Source organism: Alosa alosa, chromosome 17 (assembly GCF_017589495.1).
Source record: "Alosa alosa isolate M-15738 ecotype Scorff River chromosome 17, AALO_Geno_1.1, whole genome shotgun sequence".
NCBI classification, from domain to species: Eukaryota; Metazoa; Chordata; class Actinopteri; order Clupeiformes; family Clupeidae; genus Alosa; species Alosa alosa.
In genome coordinates this window covers 30,078,329-30,104,523 of record NC_063205.1, presented here as the reverse complement: position 1 = coordinate 30,104,523, position 26,195 = coordinate 30,078,329, and the positions used below count along the sequence as shown (strand labels likewise).

Below are 26,195 nucleotides of genomic sequence, written 5' to 3'. Positions count from 1 at the left end.
ATCAACTATGACTCCTACCCACTGGAGCTAGTTAGCTAAGTTAGCTAAGTCACATGGTTAAGATAGTTAGCGATGCTAAGATGCTAGTTACCATTTTTAGCAAAACTGCTTAAAATGATTTAAGTTAGCTAAGTCACATGGTTAAGATAGTTAGCATGCTAACATGTTAAGATTAGCTACAAGATTTTTTAAAAAACTGCTTAAAAATGATTAGCTAAGTTAATTAAGTCACATGGTTACATAGTTAGCATGCTAAGATGCTAGTTACCATTTTTAGCAAAACTGCTTAAAATGATTAGCTAAGTTAGCTAAGTCACATGGTTAAGATAGTTAGCATGCTAACATGTTAGCATATCTTTATTAAGATTTTTAAGAAAACTGCTAAAAAAATGATTAGCTAAGTTAGCTAAGTCACATGGTCCAGATAGTTAAGATTGTTAACATTGTTAGCATTGTTAAGAAAACTGCTAAAAATGATTAGCTAAGTTAGCTAAGTAACATGGTTAAGATAATTTTAACATGTTAACATGTTCGTTAGCATAGTTAAGATACCTACTATAAATGATTAGCTAGGTTAGCTAAGTCACATGGTTAACATAGTGCTAGTTAGCATAGCTACTAAAAATGAAAACATTAGCTAAGTTAATCTGTTAAGTAATCTTGTAAACATTATTATCTTTGATAACATAGTTAGCATAACTGCTAGCAAACATTAGAGCCATTCCAACTGTTAGTTATCACAATTATCTACCTAAATAATTTAACCATTTAAATGATCCACCTATTTTAACTCAATCGCTCAATCATTCCAACTATATTAAACCTTATCTACCAAGCAAATCATTTAACTATATAAACTATCCACCTATTTAACTGTTCAGTCATTCCAACTATATTAAACCTCATCTACCTAGCAACCAATAAAGTTTGTTTTTACTCTGTATGATATTTTACATCATATTCTTTGCAATTTCATGCACTGTATTTCCTTCAGGAAATGCTTTTCTAGTTTTTAATTAATAGTTTAAAAGTATAAAAGTTACAAAGATGAGTTTCTACGTTACACGGTTGAAGCTGCATTAAACGCGTTACAAGAAGAAGAAGAACTAGAAAAGCATTTCCTGAAGGAAATACAGTGCATGAAAATGTAAAAAATATGATGAGTTCATATGGTTAAATATATTTGTTTAGGTAGATGAGGTTTAATATAGTTGGAATGACTGAACAGTTAAATAGGTGGATAATTGAAATGGTTAAATTATTTAGGTAGATAGTTGATGATAACTAACAGTTGGAATGGCTCAATGTTTGCTAGCAGTTATGCTAACTATGTTAACAAAGATAATAATGTTAACCAAGTTACTATGCTAACTAGCATGTAAACAATGTTAACATGCTAACTATGCTAACCATGTGACTTATCTAACCTAGCTAATCATTTTTTATTAGTTATGCTAACTAGCATGCTAACTTTGCTAACCATGTTACTTAGCTAACCTAGCTAATATTTTTTAGCAGTTATGCTAACTATGTTAACTAGCATGTTAACATTTTTGCAGTTAAGTATGTTAACTAGCATGTTAACACCATCTTAACCATGTTACTTAGCTAACTTAGCTAATAATTTTAGCAGTTTTGCTAAAAATGCTAACAATGCTAACTATGCTAACCATGTTACTTAGCTAACTTACCTAATCATTTTTAGCAGTTTTGCTAATAATGCTAACAAGCCTAGGAAGAACAGTACAGTGTATTTCCATGCACTGTAATAAGAAGCCTAGGAAGAACAGTACAGTGCATTTTCATGCACTGTAATAAGAAGCCTAGGAAGAACAGTACTGTAATTAACACCTAATTGTAGATCCTATCCACCACAGAGTTCATGCTGGATCGACCCCTCAGCCTCCCCCTCCCCCTCCGAGGCACACACACAGTCATCCGTAAATAGAGACAACCTGCCCTGCTGGCATTAGTTTGAGCTGACTTAGCAAAGTAGCAGGTAGTGGTAAATTAGATTGTGAACAATCATGGTTATAACCAGTGTTGGGCAAGTTACTTTAAAATCGTAATGTATTATGTATTACTAATGTCATTTCAAAGTAATTTGTTACATTATAATATTACTGTATCTGAATTGTAAGGCATTACACTACTATTGCATTACTTTTAAGTTACTTTCACCAAAATATCTAGAAATATATATTTGGCATTATAAATGCAGTTTATTACGCTCAATGCAGCTCATTGCTCTTCCAATGGAGGGAAATGTGGCATAGCATAATGACTGAGCTAGGAATGCAATAGGAGCAGTGCTCATGATGCAATACAAGGAACAATCATAGTCAGAATTTTGTTAAAAACCGACAAAAGGTCAAAGTCTGGTAAATTGTGATAGAAATACTGTAACTTTAAGGCCTAGGCCTTCTCATTAAAATCAACAGAGAGCCTAAATCAAAGCTTACATAAAGAAATGTCAAGATGGTGGCCAGCTGGCCATTTCGGTGCCCTAAGTGAGTGGCTTTGAGTGAGTGACATTTAAATGATAACTCAAACACCTAAAGTAAAATAAAAAGGCTTATAATTTAAGACCATTACTGTGTGTTTTTAAACATTAATTTCTGAAGAAATGCTGTTTTACTTATAAATGGTGCACTGTCACTTCAACAACATTTATCTTTACGTTCTCATAATGCCCTTTTGCCAGCTCTTGTTTATTTGAGTTACATTGATAGCACAATATTAACAATAATATGCACAATGTTAAGTTGTTATAAGCAGCTTTCATTGCTTTGGAAATGGAAGTGTGCAATGACATGTTGCTTCAGATTTCTTTTTGCAATTAAAAGTGAATTATGTGCCTGGTAGCCACCTAGCTATCTAAATGGAATGCGTTTCAGTCGACTCAGCATATCATGTGCTTCATGAAATACTTGGAAAACGAATTATTGAAGACCCACCAATTCCATTCTAGTACTACGTGGTGGAGATTGAGAGAACCCAAAAAGTATCAAACTTGCATGTAACATGGTGTTAGTGTGTTTTGACATTGTAAATGTTATTGAGTGAAACGGCATTTGCAGTAAAGCTACTTTTTTTATTGGCTATATTTGGGTGCCCCCTCTGTCCTTTGGTGCCCTACGCAAAGTGCATGATGCGCGTGGTGGAAGCGGTGGCATTGCCATGCTACACAATCTTTTTCTGCATTTCTATCCCTTTATTCTCTTTAATTCAAGTTCACAGCACAAAGCTGACATGCACTACTAAGAGCATAGTTTGTGTTTTAACAAGAATAAAAAAGATTAGCATGGCACCACTTTAGATGTTTCATTAAACTACTTGTGCTATTTCGCGAGGCATAGATCTTTCGGTTTCGCACACAAAGTGCACTTACTTAACTATTATGTTCTTCATATCCTTGTCTCTGACAAGCTGAAAATAATGAGCGTAGGCTTATGTCTATCCAGCAAATAATCCAACTTCGAGTCTGCTGCAGCCACAGTCATCTTCAACTAGTATCAGGAGATAACGTTCTACTATTATGCACTATTTTTTCTTCTCTGTTGTTCTCGCGGTGGTGTTTGCAAATATGTATCAAAAAAAAAAAAACACCACTTAATTTCCGGTTAAAATGCATTGTAACGCGCGTTACTGAAGTTTGTACCGAGTAAAATATTACCCAATTTTTTTTAGTAATGCCTTACATTACCGCGTTACTGCAAACAGCAATATATTACAGTAATTACATTACTTTTGTAACGCATTACTCCCAACACTGGTTATAACATGCATTGTGAAGGGTTGTGATAACAAGCAGAAGTATTATAGTGATTTCATGGTGGATAGGATCTACAATTAGGTGTTAATTAATATTACTATGCTAGGTCGAAGTACTCCCAAGTGCTATTGTGCCAGTCATTGTAGTTCTCCTGTTTATTCGCTTGGAAAATCGCCACGTTTCATGTTGTGTGACCTTACACATTTTTATCAACTACTCGTGCAACTGTATTTAAGTAGGGAAAACGTGGATGTTTTTGATTACTGCTATCTTTCTCCCTCTATGGCTACGTCTGAGCCCGCTTGCATAGCAACATGCTAGCACATTCGCGCACCAGAGTGTTTGAGTGCACGTACCGACACGGGAGAGGTATGACTCAACTCGTGAAAGTTAAGGTAAGAACATATATTACTACTGACATTGGGTGGCGTGTTCCTTTAAAACTTTACCTGCTGCATAAAGATGTGATAGATCAGTTCACATGAAGTCTCTCTGCTGATTTAGGCATCTGCATCCGAATCTGCATAAGATGTTCACACACCCTCAGGTTAATGACAATGCATGCGTATACAAATATCAGAGACTATAACAATACATCATCTACGTATACAAGCCTCTGATCTCTATGGGCCCTATCATGACAGTCAAAAGCGCATTGTCATTCGTCTAAAGCTTATTCAAATTTAGTAGGATGTGTCCAGTCCACATTGGGAGGGTTTTCATTATCTGTTGAGCGCATGGCGCAACAAGATGTTCCTAGGTTTTTTAATCTGTCATGGGTGTGTTTGGGGCGTATAACATCATTTAAACCAATGAGAATGACATCTGTCATTCCCTTTAACGACGCGAAGCGCGATGTCAAATAAATGCATTTATATTTTGACATTCAACAGCACATTTGAAGGAGGCTACTTGCGAGACCGTATGGATAAGTCATTCCACTAAACCATGCTTTACTAAAACCTAGCATAGCCTTCACGCATTTGCACTCTTGACTGACAATGGGTTACCATCGAAAACATAGGCTGGAAAAAGCAACACTTACCCTAATATTGCTCAAATGATTATCCTGCAGAGGAGTTGCTTATATCTCGTGACAGTGCGTCTTCAGCTGTGCTCCATACATGTCTCTCGCCTCTCCCCAAATCATTTTTAACCGTCATTACCAATTTGACTGGACTGGAGTGTGTTACAGAATGGAAAGGACTTAGAGGAGGTCACACAGTGCACAACTGACTACTTGAACTTCTGCATGGACTTTGTTGTTCCCACCAGAACTGTACGCTGCTTTCCCAACAACAAGCCTTGGATAACCAGCAATTTCAAGACCCTTTTAACAGGAAAAAGATGGCGTTCAGAGAGGGGGACATGGCAGAGCTGAGGTGCGTGCAAGGGGAACTCAAATTCAAGCTGAAGGAGGCTACGGAGGACTACAGAAGGAAGGTGGAACAGAAGTTGCAGGAAAACAACTTGAAGGAGACATGGGACTGCATGAAGGTTATCACTGGCCTGAAGAAGAACAGCAGCTCTGTGGAGGGGGACCTGGACAGGGCGAACCAGTTGAACCACTTCTACAACAGGTTTGACTGCCCTGCTCCAGCTCCAATGGCGGTGGTCTGTCCACCATCCGTCCACCTGTCGCTCTTACATCACATGTGATGAAGACAATGGAGTGACTGGTCTTAGGTATGCTCAGACCCCAGGTACGCCATGCACTAGACCCGTTACAGTTTGCATACCAGGAGAAAGTGGGCATGGACGATGCCATCACTTATCTTCTACACAGGACACATTCCCACCTAGACAAGGGGAAAAATGCTGTGAGAATCATGTTCTTTGATTTCTCAAGTGCTTTTAACACCATCCAACCCCTCAGATTGGGAGACAAGCTCTTGCAGATGGGTGTGGACGCTCACCTGGTAACCTGGATTACAGATTACCTGACCGAGCGACCACAGTTCATCAGACTGAAGAACTGTCTCTCTGACACTGTGATCAGCAGCACCGGAGCGCCACAGGGAACTGTGCTCTCTCCAGTCCTGTTCACCCTGTGCACATCTGACTTCTGCTACAACACCGAGTCATGCCACATGCAGAAGTTTTCTGATGATACTGCAATTGTGGGGTGTATCAGGAACGGGCAGGAGGAGGAGTACAGGAGCCTGGTGGAGGACTTTGTGCAATGGTGCAAACTCAATCATCTTCAACTCAACACTTCAAAGACCAAGGAGATGGTGGTGGATTTCCGCAGGTCTAAGCCCACTCTGCTACCAGTCCACATTGATGGGGTCAATGTGGAGGTGGTAAGCACCTACAAGTATCTGGGTCTCCACCTGGACAATAAACTGGACTGGTCAGCCAACACTGATGCACTCTACAAGAAAGGGCAGAGCAGGCTGTACTTCCTGAGGAGGCTGCGGTCCTTCAATGTGTGCAGCAAGCTCCTCAGGACGTTCTACCAGTCTGTTGTTGCCAGCGTCCTCTTCTATGCAGTAGTATGCTGGGGAGGAAGCACAAGGAAAAAGGATGCGGGGCGAATTGACAGGCTGGTAAGGAAGGCTGACTCTGTAGTGGGAGCTGAACTGGAGTGCATCACTTCACTATCTGACAAAAGGACCCTGAACAAACTGATCAACATCTTGGACAATGAGTGTCACCCTCTCCACAGCACTATTGTTAAGCAGAAGAGCCTGATCAGCTGGAGACTTCGCTCACTGCCTTTCACAACAGACAGACTGAGAAAGTAATTTGTCCCCAGGGCCATTGAACTGTTCAATGCTTCACTTAAGGGAAGAGGAGATAGACTTCTCTGCATAGTCTATCTGCCTCTTCACCCCCTCCATGTTTGGATACTGTCTGTCCACTAGCCACTTTTACCACTGTATTTCTGCCTCACTGTTTGCGTGCTATATTAGCACTTTACCACATATGCATAACCCCTCCCTCCATGCCACAGCCGAACTGTGGCCACACTATACCTTTTCTTAAAATAGTTAAATAGATATATAGACTTTATTTCTGCATTGTTGCACTGTTGGACTTACTCATTTGCACTATCACCATGACCACTATCAACATTGCACTATCACCATGACACTCATTCACACAGAGCACCTTACCTTACTGTACTATGAACAGAGAATCACAGGCTCAGTCCCTGCCTCAGTCATTGCAAGCGCCTCTGATTGATTATCACCACTATGTGGATACTGTTTTTAGAATTGATTTAGATTAAGTGTTAGTTAGTATAATTTGTATTTTAGTATATTTAGTATATTCTTTATCTTCTACTGTCCTTATAGCATAGTTGTGTTTTAATATTATATACTTTAATTACTTTTTCTGCTGTTAAAGAATGTGTATGTGTTGTCTGTATGCTGCTGAGACCTTGAATTTACCCTGGGGATCAATAAAGCATCTATCTATCTATCTATCTATCTATTTGCAAATGAAGGTGAATAACTTCTCATCATGAGATGTACAGTATTTTGTAATATTTTTTTCTAATTATGTTTCCTATTGTAATCGTGCAATTTGTAATGTTTTGCTTGGACGTGGCTGGTGTGCATTCATTGATGATAGGACAACTCGCCATAGACTTCTGACCAGGTGTACAATAGCGATTTTTAGACAATGCGCTAAGCCACTCCCTAAGTTGTTACTTGCCACACCCCTGGGCGCATTGTTAAAAAATTAAACGTGCAAAATAAGGAAGTAAACTTCGCGCCGGGTGGAAAACGAGTGTGCAAAATACAGCCCTTTGGGTCTCTTGTGTGTTGTTCTGTTGTAAAAATGGTACTCTCTCTCTTTCTCTGTATGTGTGCACATAGGTGGACCCTGATCCGTACTACCAGGCCTGTGTACTGGAGGCATGCTCCTGTGAGTTCGAGGGCAAGTTCCTGGGCTTCTGCACGGCTGTGGCAGCTTACGCTGAAGCCTGCAGTGAGCAGAACGTCTGCGTCCACTGGAGGACTCCAGATCTGTGCCGTGAGTACCGCAGCACTGCGCTGCCATAGCCTAGACCAGACCCTTGCTGTTAGTACCACAGCACTGCGCTGCCACAGCCTAGACCAGACCCTTGCTGTTAGTACCACAGCAATGCTCTGCCACAGCCTAGACCAGACCTGTGCCATGAGTACCGCAGCACCTGCGCTGCCCTTCAGGGCAGTCAGTGTTCAATGACAGCTGGAGTGATCAGTTAGGTAAAAGAAGGCCTTTAATGAGCCTGGAATGTTTGGGACTCTACTGTGTATATCTACTTAGATATTATCTGGAATCCAGGCATTAGATTGCTTCTTTCACCTATTTTAGACTTTTTTTTATAAAACAATTTGTTTTTCGTTTTTTAATAAGGTAATAATTACAAGCTTATGAATATCCAAGAAGACAACGGAAAGATATTATAAAATGGTACATAACACTTCTTAAAGTAGATGTTATTTTTCTCTCCCCTTCCCAGCTGTGTTCTGTGACTACTATAACAGGGAGGGTCAATCTAGCTGGCACTATGACCCATGCGGAAAAGTACCAACCTGTGGAAGAAACTACAAGTTCAATGGCACACTGGAAGGTAAATGTTATGGTTATAGCCCAATGAAAAAGAATGATAAGAATCTTATAGTGTTTTGGGACCAAATATTATAGTAATTTTATAGGAATACTATATATATTGTATTTTGGGGAATCCATTAGAAGTACTATAGGACGAATACAGTTAGGAGCACTATAGAGGGCAAGGATACTATATAGAACATCATAGAAGTGTTATACACTACTATAGAAGCTACATCAGTATCATTTTATGTAGGTGTGGTATGTTTAAAATGTTACCATATTACTTTAACCAAAGCCAGTCCAGTGCATTTGAAGAGTTACAACTTGTTATTTTTGCTGTTCTTAGGATAAATATTCTGCACCTCCAAATATTTTGTAATTCCAGGCTGCTACCCCAGGTGTCCTGCAGAGGCGCCATACTATGATGAGAACACCGGGAACTGCACCACACGGCAGAACTGCACCTGCCTCTTCAATGGTACAGTCCTAACACATGGCACTGGAGTGAGCACGCCCAGTGGACACTGGTGAGTCAGCATTTTTTTTTTAATGGGAATAATGTACTGGTAATATGCTTGAATGCCCCTATTGCTTTAATATTTGCTCTAAGTGGATCAAGTTACAGCTGGGCTCTCCAAAGTACCTTGAGGCATATTGATATGTACTCACTGAATGTACTTTGCCTGTAGGGTGGAGGGTAAACACTTATATATTTCATCCCTATAAAGGGCTGTTCACACCTAGAACGATAACTTTAATGGCAAAAAATATTGTTCTAGCTAATATGAACGACGACATCCATACATAAACTATAACCATAACTACATGAACAACGATATCATTGAGGATCACTTTCAGAGCGATTTTGAGAACGATAAAAAGCTGATAACTAATCAGAATTTATCCAATTTTAGCCATTACATTCATCAACACAAAGATGAATGTGATGTCATAAAGAGACTTTTCTTATTGTTGGTCAGTGTGGATGCTTTTATTGTTATGGTTATAGCTATCGTTGTAATTATCATTATAGTTATCATTATAGATATATATAACACCAGAGGGAGTGGGGTTAACACCAGAGGGAGTGGGGTTTTACTCACACACTCTGTTTATTTGTTTGTTTCAGCACATGCACAGATGGAACCATGAAGTGTGGTAAGTTCTGTCCTCTAAAAATGTGAAATTGAACATTTGCCAATATAATAACCATGTGCGATTTAGCTATTAGTTGTATTTCAATCTGCATGAGGAACAATTCTTATCTCATTTCAGAGCCATATCCTACAACAACACCACCAACAACACCCACAACAACCACAACCACAGAACCACCAACTACAACGGAAACAACAATCTCAACCACAGAACCACCAACCACAACATCAATAACAACCTCAACCACAGAACCACCAACACCAACTACAATATCAGTATCCACCTTAACCACAGAACCACCAAATAAAACAGAAACAACAAGCTCAACCACAGAGCCACCAACACCAACCACAACATCAATAACAACCTTAACCACAGAACCACCAACTACAACATCAATAACAACCACAACCACAGAACCACCAACACCAACTACAATAGCAACGACAAGCTCAACCACAGAATCACCAACAACAGCACCAACAACCACCACTGTGGAAACCACAACACCTACAACTACAACAGCAACAACGTCAACAACTGCAATAGTGACCACAGACTGGTCAACCATGGAACCAACAACAACCACCACCACAACAGAAACTTCAAAAACTACAACTACACCATCAACAACTCCTACAACAACTACAACCGTGGAGCCAACAACAGCATCATCAGCCACAACAACTACAAGGACATCCACAACCACTATGAAACCTCCGACTTCAACTTTGTCCACAAGCACAACTATGGAAACAACTGCAACCACAACTACAACTGTGGAACCATCAACAGCTACTTCATCATCAACAGTAGAACCTACAACGGAACACACTAAATCAACCACGTCTATAACTTCTGCAACTGAATCAACAACTACAACAAAAACAACAACCACAACCACAGAACCACCAACACCAACTACAATATCAGTATCAACCTTAACCACAGAACCACCAATTACAACAGAAACAACAATCTCAACCACAGAGCCACCAACACCAACCACAACATCAATAACAACTTTAACCACAGAACCACCAACACCAAACTTTCACCAACAACAGCACCAACAACCACCAGAACCACCAATTGACTACAGATCAATGGAACCAACAACAACCAACCACAACCTTCTATTTTACAGAACCACCAGCACATCAACAACAATACAATACTAGCACAACTATGGAAATAACTGCAACCACAACTACAACTGTTGGAACCATCAACAGACAAGCTACAACTGAATCAACCACAGAACCACCAACACCAGCACCAACCTTAACCACAACCACCACAGAAACAACAAAACCCATCAATAACAACACCCAGAACCAACTACAACAACAAACAAACAGTCACACCAAACTGCAATAGTCAACCACAGACCCAACAGACTGGTCAACCAGATGGAACCAACAACAACCACCACCACAACAGAAACTTCATTTACAACTGCATCATCAACAACTCCTACAACAACTACAACCATGGAGCCAACAACAGCATCATCAGCCACAACAATGGCAACCACAACCACTATGAAGCCTCCGACTTCAACTTCGTCCACTAGCACAACTATGGAAACAACTGCAACCACAACTACAACTGTGGAACCATCAACAGCTACTTCAACATCAACAGTAGAACCTACAACGGAACACACTACTTCAACGTCTATAACTCCTACAGCCACATCCATGCCTACAACTGCAAAGACTTCAACAACCACTTCCATGGAAACAACATCTTCAACTGTGACCACCACAACTACTATGAAACCTTCAACTTCCGCAAGCACGCCAGAAGACACAACATTTGAAACAAGGGAGCCTTCAACACCTAAAACCACTTTGACCACAAGGGTAGCGTCAACAATAACTACCACAGTATCAACCACAGTGGAGCCCACAACAGTGGTAACTTGGGAACCAACGTCAGAGATATTCACATCCTCAACCATGCAGTCCACAACTACAGTATTATCAACCTCAACAGCCACAACAGCGCCTACCACCATAAGGCCTACAACTACGACGGCTCAAACAACTTCAACCACAGAACCCACTACAACTACGATACGATCAACACCAGCGCCTACCACTGTGAAGCCTACAACTACGACGGCTCAAACGACTTCAACCACAGAACCCACTACAACTACAACTACGACTACAACTACGACAGCTACGGTTCAACCAACGGTTCAAACAACTACACGTACTGTCACTCATTTATTGATTCATTACTTGATTATTAGTTTATTTGTAAAACAAGTTGCTTTCTTCAATAAAAGTATTGAAATGCTCTATTCTTTAAACAGCTAGATGTTAAACTATTCAAACATGTTACAGGTTAAACTGTTAGATCAGATAAGACCAGTCAGGTGATGCATCTGGTGATGCAGAGATTTTACCTCTCCAAACCTCCTGCACAAGTAAACAGGCTATTTATTTTGTGTGTTTTTGTCTCAGCAGCTGTGTGTGAGTGTAGGATGTGCTGAAGTAAACAGGTTCTATATATTGCATTGTCCTCTGCAGCTGTGTGTGAAGCTAAACGGAGGACTGTTCTCATAGAGAGTGCCGTGGTGGGGAAATCGTCATGACCCCCGTGACCTGTCCAGAGAGTCCAGTGCCAGCATGCCCTCGGGTCACGGCAGCTGTAGGTGTGTAACTGTGAGTATTATTTAACCTAGCTTCAGGTGTGGGCGCAAGTTGCAGCTGTGTGTGAGTGTAGGATGTGCTGAAGTAAACAGGTTCTATATATTGCATTGTCCTCTGCAGCTGTGTGTGAGTGTAGGATGTGCTGAAGTAAACAGGTTCTATATATTGCATTGTCCTCTGCAGCTGTGTGTGAGTGTAGGATGTGCTGAAGTAAACAGGTTCTATATATTGCATTGTCCTCTGCAGCTGTGTGTGAGTGTAGGATGTGCTGAAGTAAACAGGTTCTATATATTGCATTGTCCTCTGCAGCTGTGTGTGAGTGTAGGATGTGCTGAAGTAAACAGGTTGGCTTTGCGCTTTGTCTCCAGCAGCTGTGTGTGAGCGGGGATGCCAGCGCCCAGGTTCTATATATTGCATTGTCCTCTGCAGCTGTGTGTGAGTGTAGGATGTGCTGAAGTAAACAGGTTCTATATATTGCATTGTCCTCTGCAGCTGTGTGTGAGTGTAGGATGTGCTGAAGTAAACAGGTTCTATATATTGCATTGTCTGCTGAAGTAAACAGGTTCTATATTGCATTGTCCTCTGCAGCTGTGTGTGAGTGCAGGGGCGTGCGGAGGAACGAGAGCTGGCCGTGCGGGGCGAGGTGGACGGAGGACTGTTCTCATAGAGAGTGCCGTGGTGGGGAAATCGTCATGACCCCCGTGACCTGTCCAGAGAGTCCAGTGCCAGCATGCCCTCGTGGGGACGTGGTCACGGTTGAGGGGGAGTGCTCCTGTAGGACTTACACGTGTAACTGTGAGTATTATTTAACTAGCTTCAGGTGTGTGTGTGTGTGTGTGTGTGTGTGTTTGTGTGTGTGTGTGTGTGTATCTAAATCACCTCCATCTGTACCCAGGTCGATGTGAGGTGTGTGTGTGTGTGTATGTGTGCGTGTGTATCTGAATCACCTTCATCTTTACCCAGGTCGATGTGAGGTGTGTGTGTGTGTGTGTCTGTGTGTGTGTGTGTGTATCTGAATCACCTCCATCTGTACGCAGGTCGGTGTGAGGTGTACGGCGACCCCCACTACATCAGCTTCCAGGGCACCACCTACGACTTCCTGGAAAATTGCACCTACACGCTGGTCCGGGAGCGGTTGCCACGGTACCAGCTCAGCATCGTGGTGGACAACTACTTCTGCATCCCATGGTTGGCAGGGTCCTGCACGAAGGGCATCATGATGACGTTCCGAAACCACACCATCACCCTCAGCATCCAGCAGGATCAAAACAGAGTGGCCGTACGTGCACAACACAACACAACACAGCACAGCACAGCACAGCACACAGCACAGCACAGCACAGCACAGCACAGCACAGCACAGCACAGCACAGCACAGCACAGCACAGCACAACAGAAGACAACACAACACAACACAGCACAGCAAAGCAAAGCAAAGCAAAACACAGCACAGCACAGCACAGCACAGCACAGCACAGCAAAACACAGCACAGCACAGCACAGCACAGCACAGCACAGCACAGCACAGCACAGCACAACACAGCACAACACAGCACAACACAGCACAAAAGCACATCACATCACATCACATCAATTGACGTGTTTATTTTATAGGCCCAGTGGTCATTTAATCAGCAGACAAAAGTACTCTAATCAACCCAGAGATAGCCGTACGGGCTAATTTCCATCTACTGCCCCTAGCCAGTTGTGAAAAAGGCAGCCTAGAATAAAAGGAGATTACCGATCACCTATTTAAAGGGACCCTATGCAGTTTTGGCAATTTCTTCGCTGTTTTCTCGCTTTTTGCTCGCAGTTTTCTCTGCAGAGCTCCCCTACAGCTTCAGATTAAATATTTTAAGACACTCCTCACAGCTCATAGACGCTAGGGGGAAGTGAGACAGCCACCATTCAACCCAGAAAATGTCATACAGTATAACCATTCCAATGACTGCGAAGCTATTCAGTTAAGGTAAATTAAGCTAAAAAAAGCTGCATAGTTCCCCTTTAAAGTAAAAAGTCAAATTATTGTGACTGGTTTTTACCAGATGTTTTTACCCAAAGCGACACTGACTCACAATAGCGGGTTCAGGAATCACGTCTGGGTTGACTCGCGACACCAACTTTGCCAACTTAAAAAAAGCTTAACTCATGTTGTGCTGTTCGCCAGCAGCAGCATCCATCTTCTTTGTTTTCAAGTAGCAGGGAATTCAGGCGGAACCGTCGCTATGCCATAATTATGTTAAGCCCGCCTACCGACTCTATACACGATGTGATTGGCCTTATCGAAATACATTTTTCCCAGCTCGCAAGCCAACGGAGAGTTGGTAGACTACCCTGGCTGCAAATTACATTTGCTGCCGCTAGGGTACATCTAGATTTCTAGGCTATGCTAGCCCAGCTCTTTAGCCACTATGCTACAGTAATACATCATATAAACAGCAACATCTGAAATATTCATGAGCCTGTATTATAGCATAGCTGTACATGTACTGAATACTGATCAAGCAATAGCAGTGACATTCTGTAGTCTGAAACTAAAACAGATTACAAACACAGTAGACTGTGTGCCGCTGTACTTACACATCATAGAGTGTGACTGACACATAGTGTGACTGACACACTCTTACTGAAGCCCTCCATGGCCCCACCCCCCAGTGTGACTGACATGCCCCTACCCCCCAGGCCACCCTGAACCAGGTCGCTGTGCGCCCCCCCTACGAGGAGGATGGCATCCGCTTCGAGACCACGGGACTCGTGGTGTCTGTCTACATCGAGGAGATCCGCTCCCACGTCTCACTGACCCCCTCAAACACGCTGGTCGTCAGCCTGGCCATGGAGCACTTCCTGAACAACACAGAGGGACAATGTGGTGAGTCACCATGGAGACGAGTCACATGATGCCTACTGGGGAGGGTGGGGGGCATAGATACTGCTGGTTGTGGGTGGGAATTACTGTAACTTTGGGGCAATACATGACTGTCCACAGCCCACAGAGAAAAGAAGTGGCATGAGAATTTTATATTTTTTCTTCAATGAATAGTTTTTGGGTCTGAGTTGTGTAAACTAAAAAAATCTGTGTGTATTTGTGTGCGTGTGTGTGTGTGTGTGTGTGTCTCTCTGTGTGTGTGTGTGTGTGTGTGCTAAATTCAGGTGAGTGTGGAGGCAGCTCTTGTGTGCGCCCTGGTGGTGTGAGAGAGAAGGACACGTGCTGTCCAAAGACTGCAGCGGACTGGATCCATCCTGACCCCCGTAAACCCTACTGCACCTCCACACTACGAAACATGCCCTGTGACTTACCCCCTGCACCAACACCAACTACTGACTGTCCCCCTGCTCCCATCTGTGACATCCTCAAACACTCGTAAGATCCAGAGCCCAGACTACTCTACATGGGTGTCTCTGTGCATTATTTCTACAGAAATGTATAGATTTTTTTCTGCTAAAATTGGTGCCGTGTGTATTGTAGTTTAGTGTGAGTGTGTGTGTCTGTGTGCATGCATATGTGTTAGGGTGACCAGACGTCTCCGGTTTCAGTGACCTGTCCACGGCTGGAGCAGTCCCCGGAAATGTCCCCGGTTTTTACTGTGACTGACAGACTCGAAATTGGAATTAAAAAAAAAAGAAAGAAAGAAAACACTGACCAAACGTATAGTTCAAGATGTGTTTAGACATGTCCCACCCACCCTAATTATTTTGTTGCCCATGCATAATACATTGGGGAAATTTGAGTGTATGACTGATGAATTTTGCCCTGTGTACTATGAAGGGAAAACCGATTCAAACTTCAAAATCATGTGTGTATGAATGTGTGTGTGTCTGTGTAACTATATGTGTGTGTGTGTGTGTGTGTGTGTGTGTGTGTGTGTGTGTGTGTGTGTGTGTGTGTGTGTGTGAGTGTGTGCGTGTGTGTGTGCGCGCACGCATGTGTGTGTGTGTGTTAGGGTTGGGCGATGTCCCCTAAATTGGCATTTGACAATGTGTACAGTAAAACATTGTGATGGACGATGATATCGTGGGAGGGGGGGGAGGTAGTAAACACTAATACATTTATAATTTTCTACATAAAAAATATATTATATAGGCTGAGGAAAGTGACCAGCTAAGAAAGACACTGACCAGGCTACCGAAGTGTTGTGGAAGATCTGCTCCAAGAAAATCGTCGTGAAAGACGGATAGACAATCAATCTGAACACTTGAGTGTGCACCAACCAGCGGAATATTACACATTGCCAGCCTTCGCTGGGCCTAGCAAAAAAAGCTACTTAAGACTACTATCGTGGCCACTCATTTCAAATCTACAGTAGTACGCTATGCAGCACCCCCCGCCCCGTCTATGCTGACTATGAGGGCGGCGGGAAGTGAAAGTAAAGGGCTGCGATCGCGCAGTGCAGGATATAGGAGGGAGAAGTAAAAAACTTTTACAAATAACGAATCCCGATTACCACTCCGCTGCTGTCTGGGACTTTTGCTAAATGCGTGAAATACAAGCCTTACAGTGAAAGACGGATAGGCTACCTGATCCTATAATTAACGAAAGAAATGGTTTATTTTAACACAGAGGAAAAGGACGCATTTGGCGCTCGCTGTAGCCTCACAAAAATATTTGAGCGGTAGAATGTCCTAGTCGTAGCCTAACAATAATAATTAAATAGGACTATTTTCTGCTAAAACATTAGGCTACATATTTTACGTCCAATGTAGGCTATAGGCCTGCAAGACATGTAGGCTACAAAAAGACAATTACACATTCACGTCAAAGTCAGGAATTATTTGAATAAGACGGTAGACTAATAAGTATTTTATTTTACAAGACGGTAGACTAATACGTGATGGCAGCCTTTTTAGTAGGCTCAATTTCATTTCCAGGGAAAGGTTTTTTTTTATGTTTTAGCCTGTTACAGCAGGAATTAGTCACTGGCGTGTGGGGGCGTGGCATCACAATGTTTGATATCGTTCATCGGCACAACCCTAGTGTGTGTGTGTGTGTGTGTGTAACTCTCACAGCATGGTGTCTGTGTCTCCAGTGTGTTTGCAGCATGTGGAGAGGTTGTGGATCTGGCAGAGCTGGAGCGTAGCTGCCAGTTTGACGTGTCCTGTACGCATCAGAACATGTCCTGCTCAGTGCTGGCGCAGGCTGCTGAGGAGTGCAAGAAGGAGGGCTTCTGTGTGGAGTGGCTCCACCTCACCAACGGCATCTGTGGTAAGCGCTCACACACACACATATGTGCACACACCTGCACATGGACACAAAGACTCTTACACACACGCACGCACGCACACACACACACACACACACACACACACACATACACACACACACACACAAACACACAAACACACACACATGCATGCATATAGTCACACATACAGATGCACATACAAATACACACACACACACACACACACATGCAAGCACATAGTCACACATACAGCTGCACAAACAAACACACACATCAGTGCACATACAACAAACACAAATCTGTAGCATAAATGTTATTCTATTGCTGTAAGTCACTTTGGATAAATGTGTCTGCCAAATGAATAAATGTCATGTAAATGTGACTAAGCAATAATAAATAAATCCACTAGAGGGAGCTATAACACTTACAAAGGCTCAGTACTAAGTGACTTACTGTAGTTTACATCAGCCATTGGCCTCATGGCAACAAAGTTTAGGCCAGGGAGTAATGGTGCAACTTATCATTTAAAATGATAGTTATAAATTATAAATAAATTATAATCATACATTCTAAATATTGTGTAACTTGTGAGTGTGCTTTAGGCAAACATGTTTGCCAAATACCACAAACATACACACAATTTCAAATTTAGTAGTGAGTCTGAGGCACTCAAGAGGATATTTGTAAGTAAAACGCCTTTATTGAGTTTGGCTATCAAATAAAATCATGGCAACATGTTTCAGCCAAAATGGCCTTCGTCAGGGCAAGCTGGGCAAGTAGGGCTAATGCACACAATTATTAGATTGACTGGTCTTAATTTCAAAATACCATGAACATAATTACTTAGATTGACTGGTCTTAATTTCCAAATACCATGAACATAATTACTTAGATTGACTGTTCTTAATTTCCAAATACCATGAACATAATTACTGATGAATTGGTTTTAATTCATATCCCTGAGCTGTGTACCCTGCTTCTGGTCTTAATTCATATCCCTGAGCTGTGTACCCTGAGCTGTGTGTGTGTGTGTGTACCCTGCTCCTGTTTCAGACGTGTCCTGTCCAGATGGGTTGGTGTACCAGGAGTGCCGTAACCACCTGGATGACCACTGCAGTGGAAGGTAAGGGAATGATGTAAGGAATGAGATACATGAGAGAGAGACTGTAGAACTGTACACTGAAAAATAGTATGCTTCCAAAACACCAGGCCTAGGAGCATCAGGGTAATGTGTGTGTGTGTGTGTGTGTCTCTGTGTGTGTCTCTGTGTGTGTGTGTGTGTGTGTGTGTGTGTGTGTGTGTCTGTCCCCCAGTCTGCGTGTGTCTGGTCGTGTCCTGGAAGAGATGAGGTCCGGCTGCTTCTGCCCAGAGTCCCAGTTACGAGCCGGGGAGCACAATGACGTGTGTGTGGACACCTGCACTGGTGAGTTTTGCGTATCATCATTATTCTATTTATGTCCTTTACTTTTTAAACTACGGGCTCTATCATGATAGTCTAAAGAGCAGCGCAAAGCATATAATCATCATGACTCAAAGTTTATTCCTATCGTACACTCCAGTTTTTCACCATGCCCGTCTCTTTTATTGAGCAATGCGCCAAGGGGTGTGGCAATTACAGTAACGACCTAAGGAGGGGTCTAGCACATTATCTGAAAATTGCTCTCGTACACTGCCTAAAACGCATTACGCCACTGACCAAGAGAAACCTGGTTAGAAGTCCATGGCGAGTTGTTTACATGTTATTTTAAGAGCGCATTATCAACAGTGATATGGGCAGGTGCACAACGCACCTCTCTTATCCACAAATGCACACCGGCGCACATCCAAGCAAAACATTACAAATTACACAATTACAATGGGAAACATAATTAGAATAAAGATATTACTAAATACATCTCACAATGAGTAGTTATTTACCTTCATTTGCAAATTGGTAATGACGGATAAAAGTGATTAGGTGAGAGGCGAAAGGCACATATGGAGCACAACTGAAGACGTACTTTCACGAGATGTAAGCAACAACTTCTCTGCAGGATAAATGTCCTTAGGTTTTTTATTCAGTCATTCGAACATTATTGGGGTAAGTGTTGCTTTTTCCAGGCTATGCCCTCGATGGTAATCCATTGTCAGTCAATAGTAAAAGTAATTAACTGTGTATAACTATTTTGTTGTTGACTACGAGACCACGGTGAAGTTAATTTCACTTTGCCTATGAGTTCAAATAATAGACAAGTGCAGATGCGTGTAGGCTATACTCTGCTAAACAGGTTTTAGTAAAGCATGGTTTAGTGGAATACCTGTTCCATACAATCTCGCGTGCAAACAGATTCCTTCAAATGCGTCGCTGACTATCAAAATACTGATGTGCTGTTTGAAGTTGCGCTGGTTGCTGTTAAAGGGAATGACAGATGTAATTCTCATTGGTTTAAATGATGTTACCCCCAAAACACTCCAATGACTGATTAAGAAACATAGGAATGCCTTGTTGTGGCATCTGCCCGACGTTTGATAACAAAACCACTCCCAATGTGGACTGGACAAACCAATTTTAAATTTAAATGTAAATTTAATTAAGCTATGGTATTCGTTACTGACCATGCGTATCAGATCGCTAAAATAGGGGCCTATTGCTCTTTTTACCATTATTTGCTATTCTTTGCTTTTGTTTATGTAAAGCACTTTTGAATTACCCCTGTCTATGAAACGTGCTATATAAATAACCTTGCCTTGCCTTGCCTATTGTAAACTGCGGTCTTCTCTCTCTTCTCTGTCTTTGCGCAGGCTGTCAAGGTCCGTATGGGGAGCCAATGCAGGTAAGTCTCAGGGGTGCAGACTGTGGCTGCTGTTTACTGGATGATGATGTGTCTCACATCACATGTGCTGATTCATTTGTTTCCCTCTATAATTAACACACACCATAGTTAATTATCGCATTTGTTCAGTCAACTCCTCCTTCATAAGCAGATGTAATGACATACTGTAAGCAGGCATAATGTACGTCATGGCAGATTTTGATGCATCATTGTCAATCTCTCTCTCTCTCTCTCTCTTCCTCTCTCTCTCTCTCTTCCTCCAGCCTGGTGACACCTGGGAGTCCGGCTGTAAGATCTGTACCTGTGATAACCGGACCAGAACCACCGAGTGCCAGGACCGGCTCACTCTCCCTGCCCCCCTCTGCAGTCCAGACTCCATGCTGGTGACAGGCTGCTGTGGAGTCCAGACCTGTGGTACAGAAAACACTGAAACTCACCTCTGCTCTAGAACCTCACACTGAAACTCACCTCTGCTCTAGAACTTCACACTACAACTCACCTCTGCTCTAGAACTTCACACTACAACTCACCTCTGCTCTAGAACCTCACACTACAACTCACCTCTGCTCTAGAACATGACACTACAACTCACCTCTGCGCTAGAACCTCACACTGAAACTCACCTCTGCTCTAGAACCTGACACTACAACTCACCTCTGCTCTAGAACATGACACTACAACTCACCTCTGCTCTAGGACCTCACACTGAAACTCACCTCTGCTCTAGAACCTGACACTACAACTCACCTCTGCTCTAGAACCTCACACTGAAACTCACCTCTGCTCTAGAACCTGACACTACAACTCACCTCTGCTCTAGAACCTCATACTACGACTCACCTCTGCTCTAGAACCTGACACTACAACTCACCTCTGCTCTAGAACTTCACACTGAAGCTCACCTCTGCTCTAGAGCATGACATTACGACTCACCTCTGCTCTAGAACCGCACACTGAAATTCACCTCTGCTCTATAAACTTCAGCATTCAAGAATTTACTCTGAATTGACCACAAGTTGAATTGTTTGAAGGAAATATTAGCTTTTGTTGCATGTTTTAAATGTTTTGTCACTCTTAGAACCTTACAAACAACATGTGGCGTTCTGGCTAGAGTGCTTATTTTAGGTTGTGTGTTAATTGTGTTGAGGCGATCTGATGTCAGAGTGGACAGAAGCTTAACATAGCAGGAGCAAACTGTACATTTTTACAGTTTACAGTTTTGCAAAAAGTATGCTAGAAAAATTACAACCTGAGTGTAGAACAGTGTATGTGCTTTGAGTTTGGCTGCCTCGGTTAAGAGGTGGGCTACAAGTGCTGACAGTTTCAGTGCTTGTGCTACTGTTAGCATTTAGCATTTAGAATGTGTCTAGGCTGAGTTGTTCTGTGTTTCTCTCTCCTCACAGTGGAGAGGACATGTCCGTACAAAGGACACACTTATGAGGTAAGTGTGTGCTGTGTGTGTGTTGTGTGTGTGTTTGTGTATGTGTGTGTGTGTGTGTGTGTGTGTGTGTGTTCAAAAAGAGTCCACAGCATGACAGTCTTATGTACAGTATGTGTGTCCATGTACTGTATGCCAGATATTAATAATGTGTGTGTGTGTGTGTGTGTGTGCAGGTTGGAGATCGCTGGTCAGACCCCTCAGAGAAGTGTGTGTTATTTAGCTGCACCAGCAGCGGCACCGTTATGGAGAAGAAAGTGTGTCCTCAGGAGAACTGCCCAGAGGTAACACACACACACATAATGCGTTGTTACACACACATACACACAGGGTGTGATTTGTGAAAAAAAAAAATCGAGGGGGGGATTTTGAATAAGTTTGTGACTCTTTTCGTTTTTGCAGTACAGATTAGTTCTGAAAATTATTTGTCCACTAGGCCTACTGGCTGATTTATCAAATGAGTGGTTTCTCGTTCGTCCTCCGCAAACTACAGGTAGTTTGGTAGAGAGCCATTTGAATAAGCGATGCGAAGCAATTTCTAATATGTAACACTTGACATTCAGCAAATATCTCCTCACCTAATGTAAGTTGCTTCGGACAATATGTTCTACTCTACGTGGAGTTGTCCTCCATCTCAGTTGCATCAGTTATCTGATTTTGAAGGTTCTAAAATATGACGATATGCTGCACTGAATCCTTCTCGCTTTCTTTCATTTGTCAAGCTAACTTTTCCATTGAAACTAGCCATTTATGATTGGTTACAGTCGCCATTCTGAAATGTCCTGCATGATCAAGGCCAAATTAACCAGTCATCACGCAACCACTGTGTCAGCAGCACGAGCGGCAAATCGCGACAAATTGCACTCTGCATACACACACACACACAAACACATTCACACTCACACACTTGAACACACTCACTCACACACACAAACACACACACACTGTATAAATGTAAATAATATATAATATGCAACCTCCTTCACATCATCCCTCTTTATGATGCATGTGCTGCATAGGTTTGTGTCTATAGAGGTTTTTGTTTTCATGTGTGTGTGTGTGTCTGCAGGAGCTTCGTATCTGGGATGAGCACCACTGCTGTTATTTGTGTAAGTAGAGGCCAACACACAAACCCCGATAGGAGCCTTAATAGGGGTATTTTGCCAACACAGACACACACCACCTTTTTTGGCATCTGCATGCTAGCCCAGCTCCTTATCCACTATGCTACCGTCTGCATACTAGCCCAGCACCTTATCCACTATGCTGTGCATGCTAGCCCAGCTCCTTATCCACTATGCTACTTTCTGCATGCTAGCCCAGCACCTTATCCACTATGCTACCTTCTGGATGCTAGCCCATGCTAGCCCAGCACCTTATCCACTATGCTACCTTCTGGATGCTAGCCCATGCTAACCCAGCTCCTTATCCACTATGCTACCTTCTGGATGCTAGCCCAGCTCCTTATCCACTATGCTACCTTCTGAATGCTAGTCTGCAAGCTAGCCCAGCTCCTTATCCACGGCTCCTTATCCATGCTATGCTATCCACTATTTCTGGATGCTAGCCCAGCTCTTATCCCTTATCCACTATGCTACCTTCTGCATGCTAGCCCAGCTCCTTATCCACTATTCTACCCTCTGCATGCTAGCCCAGCTCCATATCCACTATTCTACCCTCTGCAAGCTAGCCCAGCTCCTTATCCACTATGCTACTTTCTGCATGCTAGCCCAGCTCCATATCCACTATGCTACCCTCTGCATGCTAGCCCAGCTCCTTATCCACTATGCTACTTTCTGCATGCTAGCCCAGCTCCATATCCACTATTCTACCCTCTGCATGCTAGCCCAGCTCCTTATCCACTATGCTACCACCGCTGCTTGCGTTATAACTCTCAGACGAACCTTTCTTTGGCATTAAGTAAACAGCTGCATTTAAAACCTTTGTTTACAAGAAATGTGTGTGCTGCATTTCTAAAACAATTGGGTAAGAGTTTAATGCCCCAATTTAAGTTTAGTTTCACTACTGGTTACGCCCCTGGAAGTCATAAAATGGGAGATTCAGAGGCAGACGTCAATGGGATCTTTTCCAGGCAGACAGCTGCTGATTGTGCTATGACTCCTCCTATTGGTTACATTTGGAATGGCACCTCAGGAGACTCCACTCCATCTCTTGTCCCCCAGGTAACCACACCTGTGGCCTGAGACTCGCCTGGGTGAACCTGACGGTCGGCTTCTGCTTCGCCTCAGTGCAGCTGCCCACCTGTGAGGGACAGTGTGACTCCCGCTCTAGGTGAGTACGACACACAGCGAGGTGGGAGTGTGTGTGTGTGTATGTGTGTTTTTGTGAGTGTCTGTGTGTGTGTGTGTGTAAGATTATGTGAGTGTATGTGTGTGTGTGAATTTGTGTGTGTGTGTATGTATGTGTGCGTGTGTGTGGGAGAGTTTAGATGGTGTGTGTCTCACCTGTGGTCACCTGAGGCCAGGTAAGCTGACCGACCATCTCTCCATCCCCAGGTGGATTGTGGAGGGCGGAGTCCTGCAGGTGGAGGGGGTGTGTCCTCTGTGTCAGGAGGTCTTTTGGGATGAGCGTGTCGTCTACCTGACGTGTAACGGACACACACCCACACCATTCCGCTACAGACACATCACTTCCTGCCACTGTGCTTCACACCTGAGCACACCTGAGCTACAGGCTTCAAACTAGAGGTGGAAAACGCTGGCTTCAGAAATTAAACGACTTACCATGTGTTGGTTCTACCTGTGCACCTAACACAGGCAATTTCATTAATTAGCTGACCTACCTGGCTGAGGAGTAGTGCTAATTAGAATCAGTTCGTTTCTAGTGAATAGTAGAAACAAAATATGGGATATATAGGAGATTTATATATAATATGAAGGGTTCAGATGCAAAAGCCTCTAAATGCCACCTATGTCAAAAATGAGATAAAGATGGTGAGGGGATGCTCTCCACACATAGTATACGCTAATCAAATAATTTAACTTCTAAACCCACTAAATACCACTCTCTTCCTGGTCTGAAATATCGATTTATAGGTAAAAACCTATAGGAGCCTGAATTTAAATGCTCATTTAAAAGAAAAGTGGTCAGACGGATTTAGAGGGTTTTGCATCTGAACTCTTCATATATAGGAGTTTTACTTTCTGAAGCAGGAGTGTCCCACCTCTGGAGCGATCAGGAAAATCAGCTGCTAATGCGCCATAGCAGCCAGGCAGCATAATTAGCAGCTAAATTTGCCACTAATGCACCATGCACTCAACCAGCAATTCAATCAATGCTTTTGATCATATTTTAGTTAGTGGTCTTATTTTTTACCAATTTTACCTTGATTTTTACCAATCGATTAAATAATCAATTAAATTATTGTTGGTGTTTCGGTTGGACTGCATATCAATTTGTTCACTATTTTGTTTGAATGTTAATTTCTTGCGCTTCATCTTGCATTTCATCTTGCACTTTATGGAGGTTCAATTATCTTTGCTCTTACATTTTTTCTTCAAATGACCAGTGTGTGTGTGTACAATGCCTTGTCTAAATGTATACGATTCATAAAGAAACAACAGCTAAATCATGTTTTCTCTCTCTGTGTAAATGAGCCGCCATGCTGTTTGATTTTATTTACAGTAAACACACTCTGTTAATGGCCCTTTCTCATCATTTCTGGCTCTGGATGTTTTTGGTTGGGGGTTTGAGGCCCTCTCTCTCTCTCTTTCTCTCTCTCCTGTTTTCTCTTTCTTTCTTTCTCTCTCTCGTTCTCTTTCTCTCTCCCATTTTCTTTCTCTCCCCCTCTCGCTCTTTCTTTCTCTCTCCTGTTTTCTCTCTCTGTCTCTTTCTCTCTTCTGTTTTCTCTCTCTCCCTCTCTCTCTCATCAGCCCTCTATGAGTTTCTCTTTACTGTATGTTGTTGCCATAAAACAGGCAGCAGAAATCCATACCTTTATATTCTGGATGGTGTGTGTGAGGCATCACATATTGTATTTGTTGTAGTACAGCTTGTATGTCTATGTGCATGTATGGAATCCTTACATGTACAATGCATGACTGTTCTTCATGGGATGTTTTCTATTTTCATTCCCTGTCATATCAATATACACAAACATACCGGGTGATTCCTTTAATAAACTTTGAAATATTGTGTTGGCGTGTCTTATTGTTTTCCAGGCGTCAGTCTCTGTATTTAGATAGTAGTTAGACATCCATGGGGACTTTTCTATCATGGAACCATTGCCCCTTTGTTGACCCTCTGATTGGTCCTCTGATTGGTTTGGTCTTCTCCATGGCTACTTGTCCATAGTAGAACCATTGCAGTTGGCTGATGGGTGTGGTGAAACTAGGAGTCGTCAAAGGTGAACAGGCAGAAACTGATGCTTCTATAGGGGTGTGTGTGTGTGTGCGTTTGGGGGGTGGGGGGGGGGGGGCGTAGGGAATCAGTTCTATTAAAGGTACATTATGCAGGATTTTCCTTAATATAACCCTTACGAAGCCAATTTGATAGTAAACAAACATATAATAGGGGTATTGTTGAATTAGTATAGCCACACAGCACAGCCGAGCGAGTCGCTAACTAGAGAACCAGCCATGCAACTTCAAG

At 42.5% G+C, this 26,195-nt stretch overlaps 1 protein-coding gene across 1 annotated transcript in view; it reads left to right on the top strand.

Annotated features, from left to right (window-relative positions):
• Positions 1 to 24,513, top strand: part of LOC125310323 (mucin-19-like) — an 85,229-nt gene extending 60,716 nt beyond the window's left edge. Inside the window, 21 exon segments of the mRNA XM_048267623.1 lie at positions 7,606 to 7,762; positions 8,235 to 8,345; positions 8,715 to 8,856; positions 9,459 to 9,487; positions 9,605 to 9,762; positions 9,810 to 10,299; positions 10,823 to 11,710; positions 12,742 to 12,948; positions 13,191 to 13,432; positions 14,836 to 15,022; positions 15,304 to 15,514; positions 17,178 to 17,353; positions 18,387 to 18,456; positions 18,647 to 18,756; positions 20,115 to 20,146; positions 20,410 to 20,560; positions 21,550 to 21,587; positions 21,761 to 21,868; positions 22,654 to 22,693; positions 23,768 to 23,876; positions 24,101 to 24,513. Coding sequence (XP_048123580.1) covers positions 7,606 to 7,762; positions 8,235 to 8,345; positions 8,715 to 8,856; positions 9,459 to 9,487; positions 9,605 to 9,762; positions 9,810 to 10,299; positions 10,823 to 11,710; positions 12,742 to 12,948; positions 13,191 to 13,432; positions 14,836 to 15,022; positions 15,304 to 15,514; positions 17,178 to 17,353; positions 18,387 to 18,456; positions 18,647 to 18,756; positions 20,115 to 20,146; positions 20,410 to 20,560; positions 21,550 to 21,587; positions 21,761 to 21,868; positions 22,654 to 22,693; positions 23,768 to 23,876; positions 24,101 to 24,290 — 3,846 coding nt within the window. The 3' untranslated portion in view covers positions 24,291 to 24,513.
• Positions 24,514 to 26,195: the final 1,682 nt, after the last annotated feature.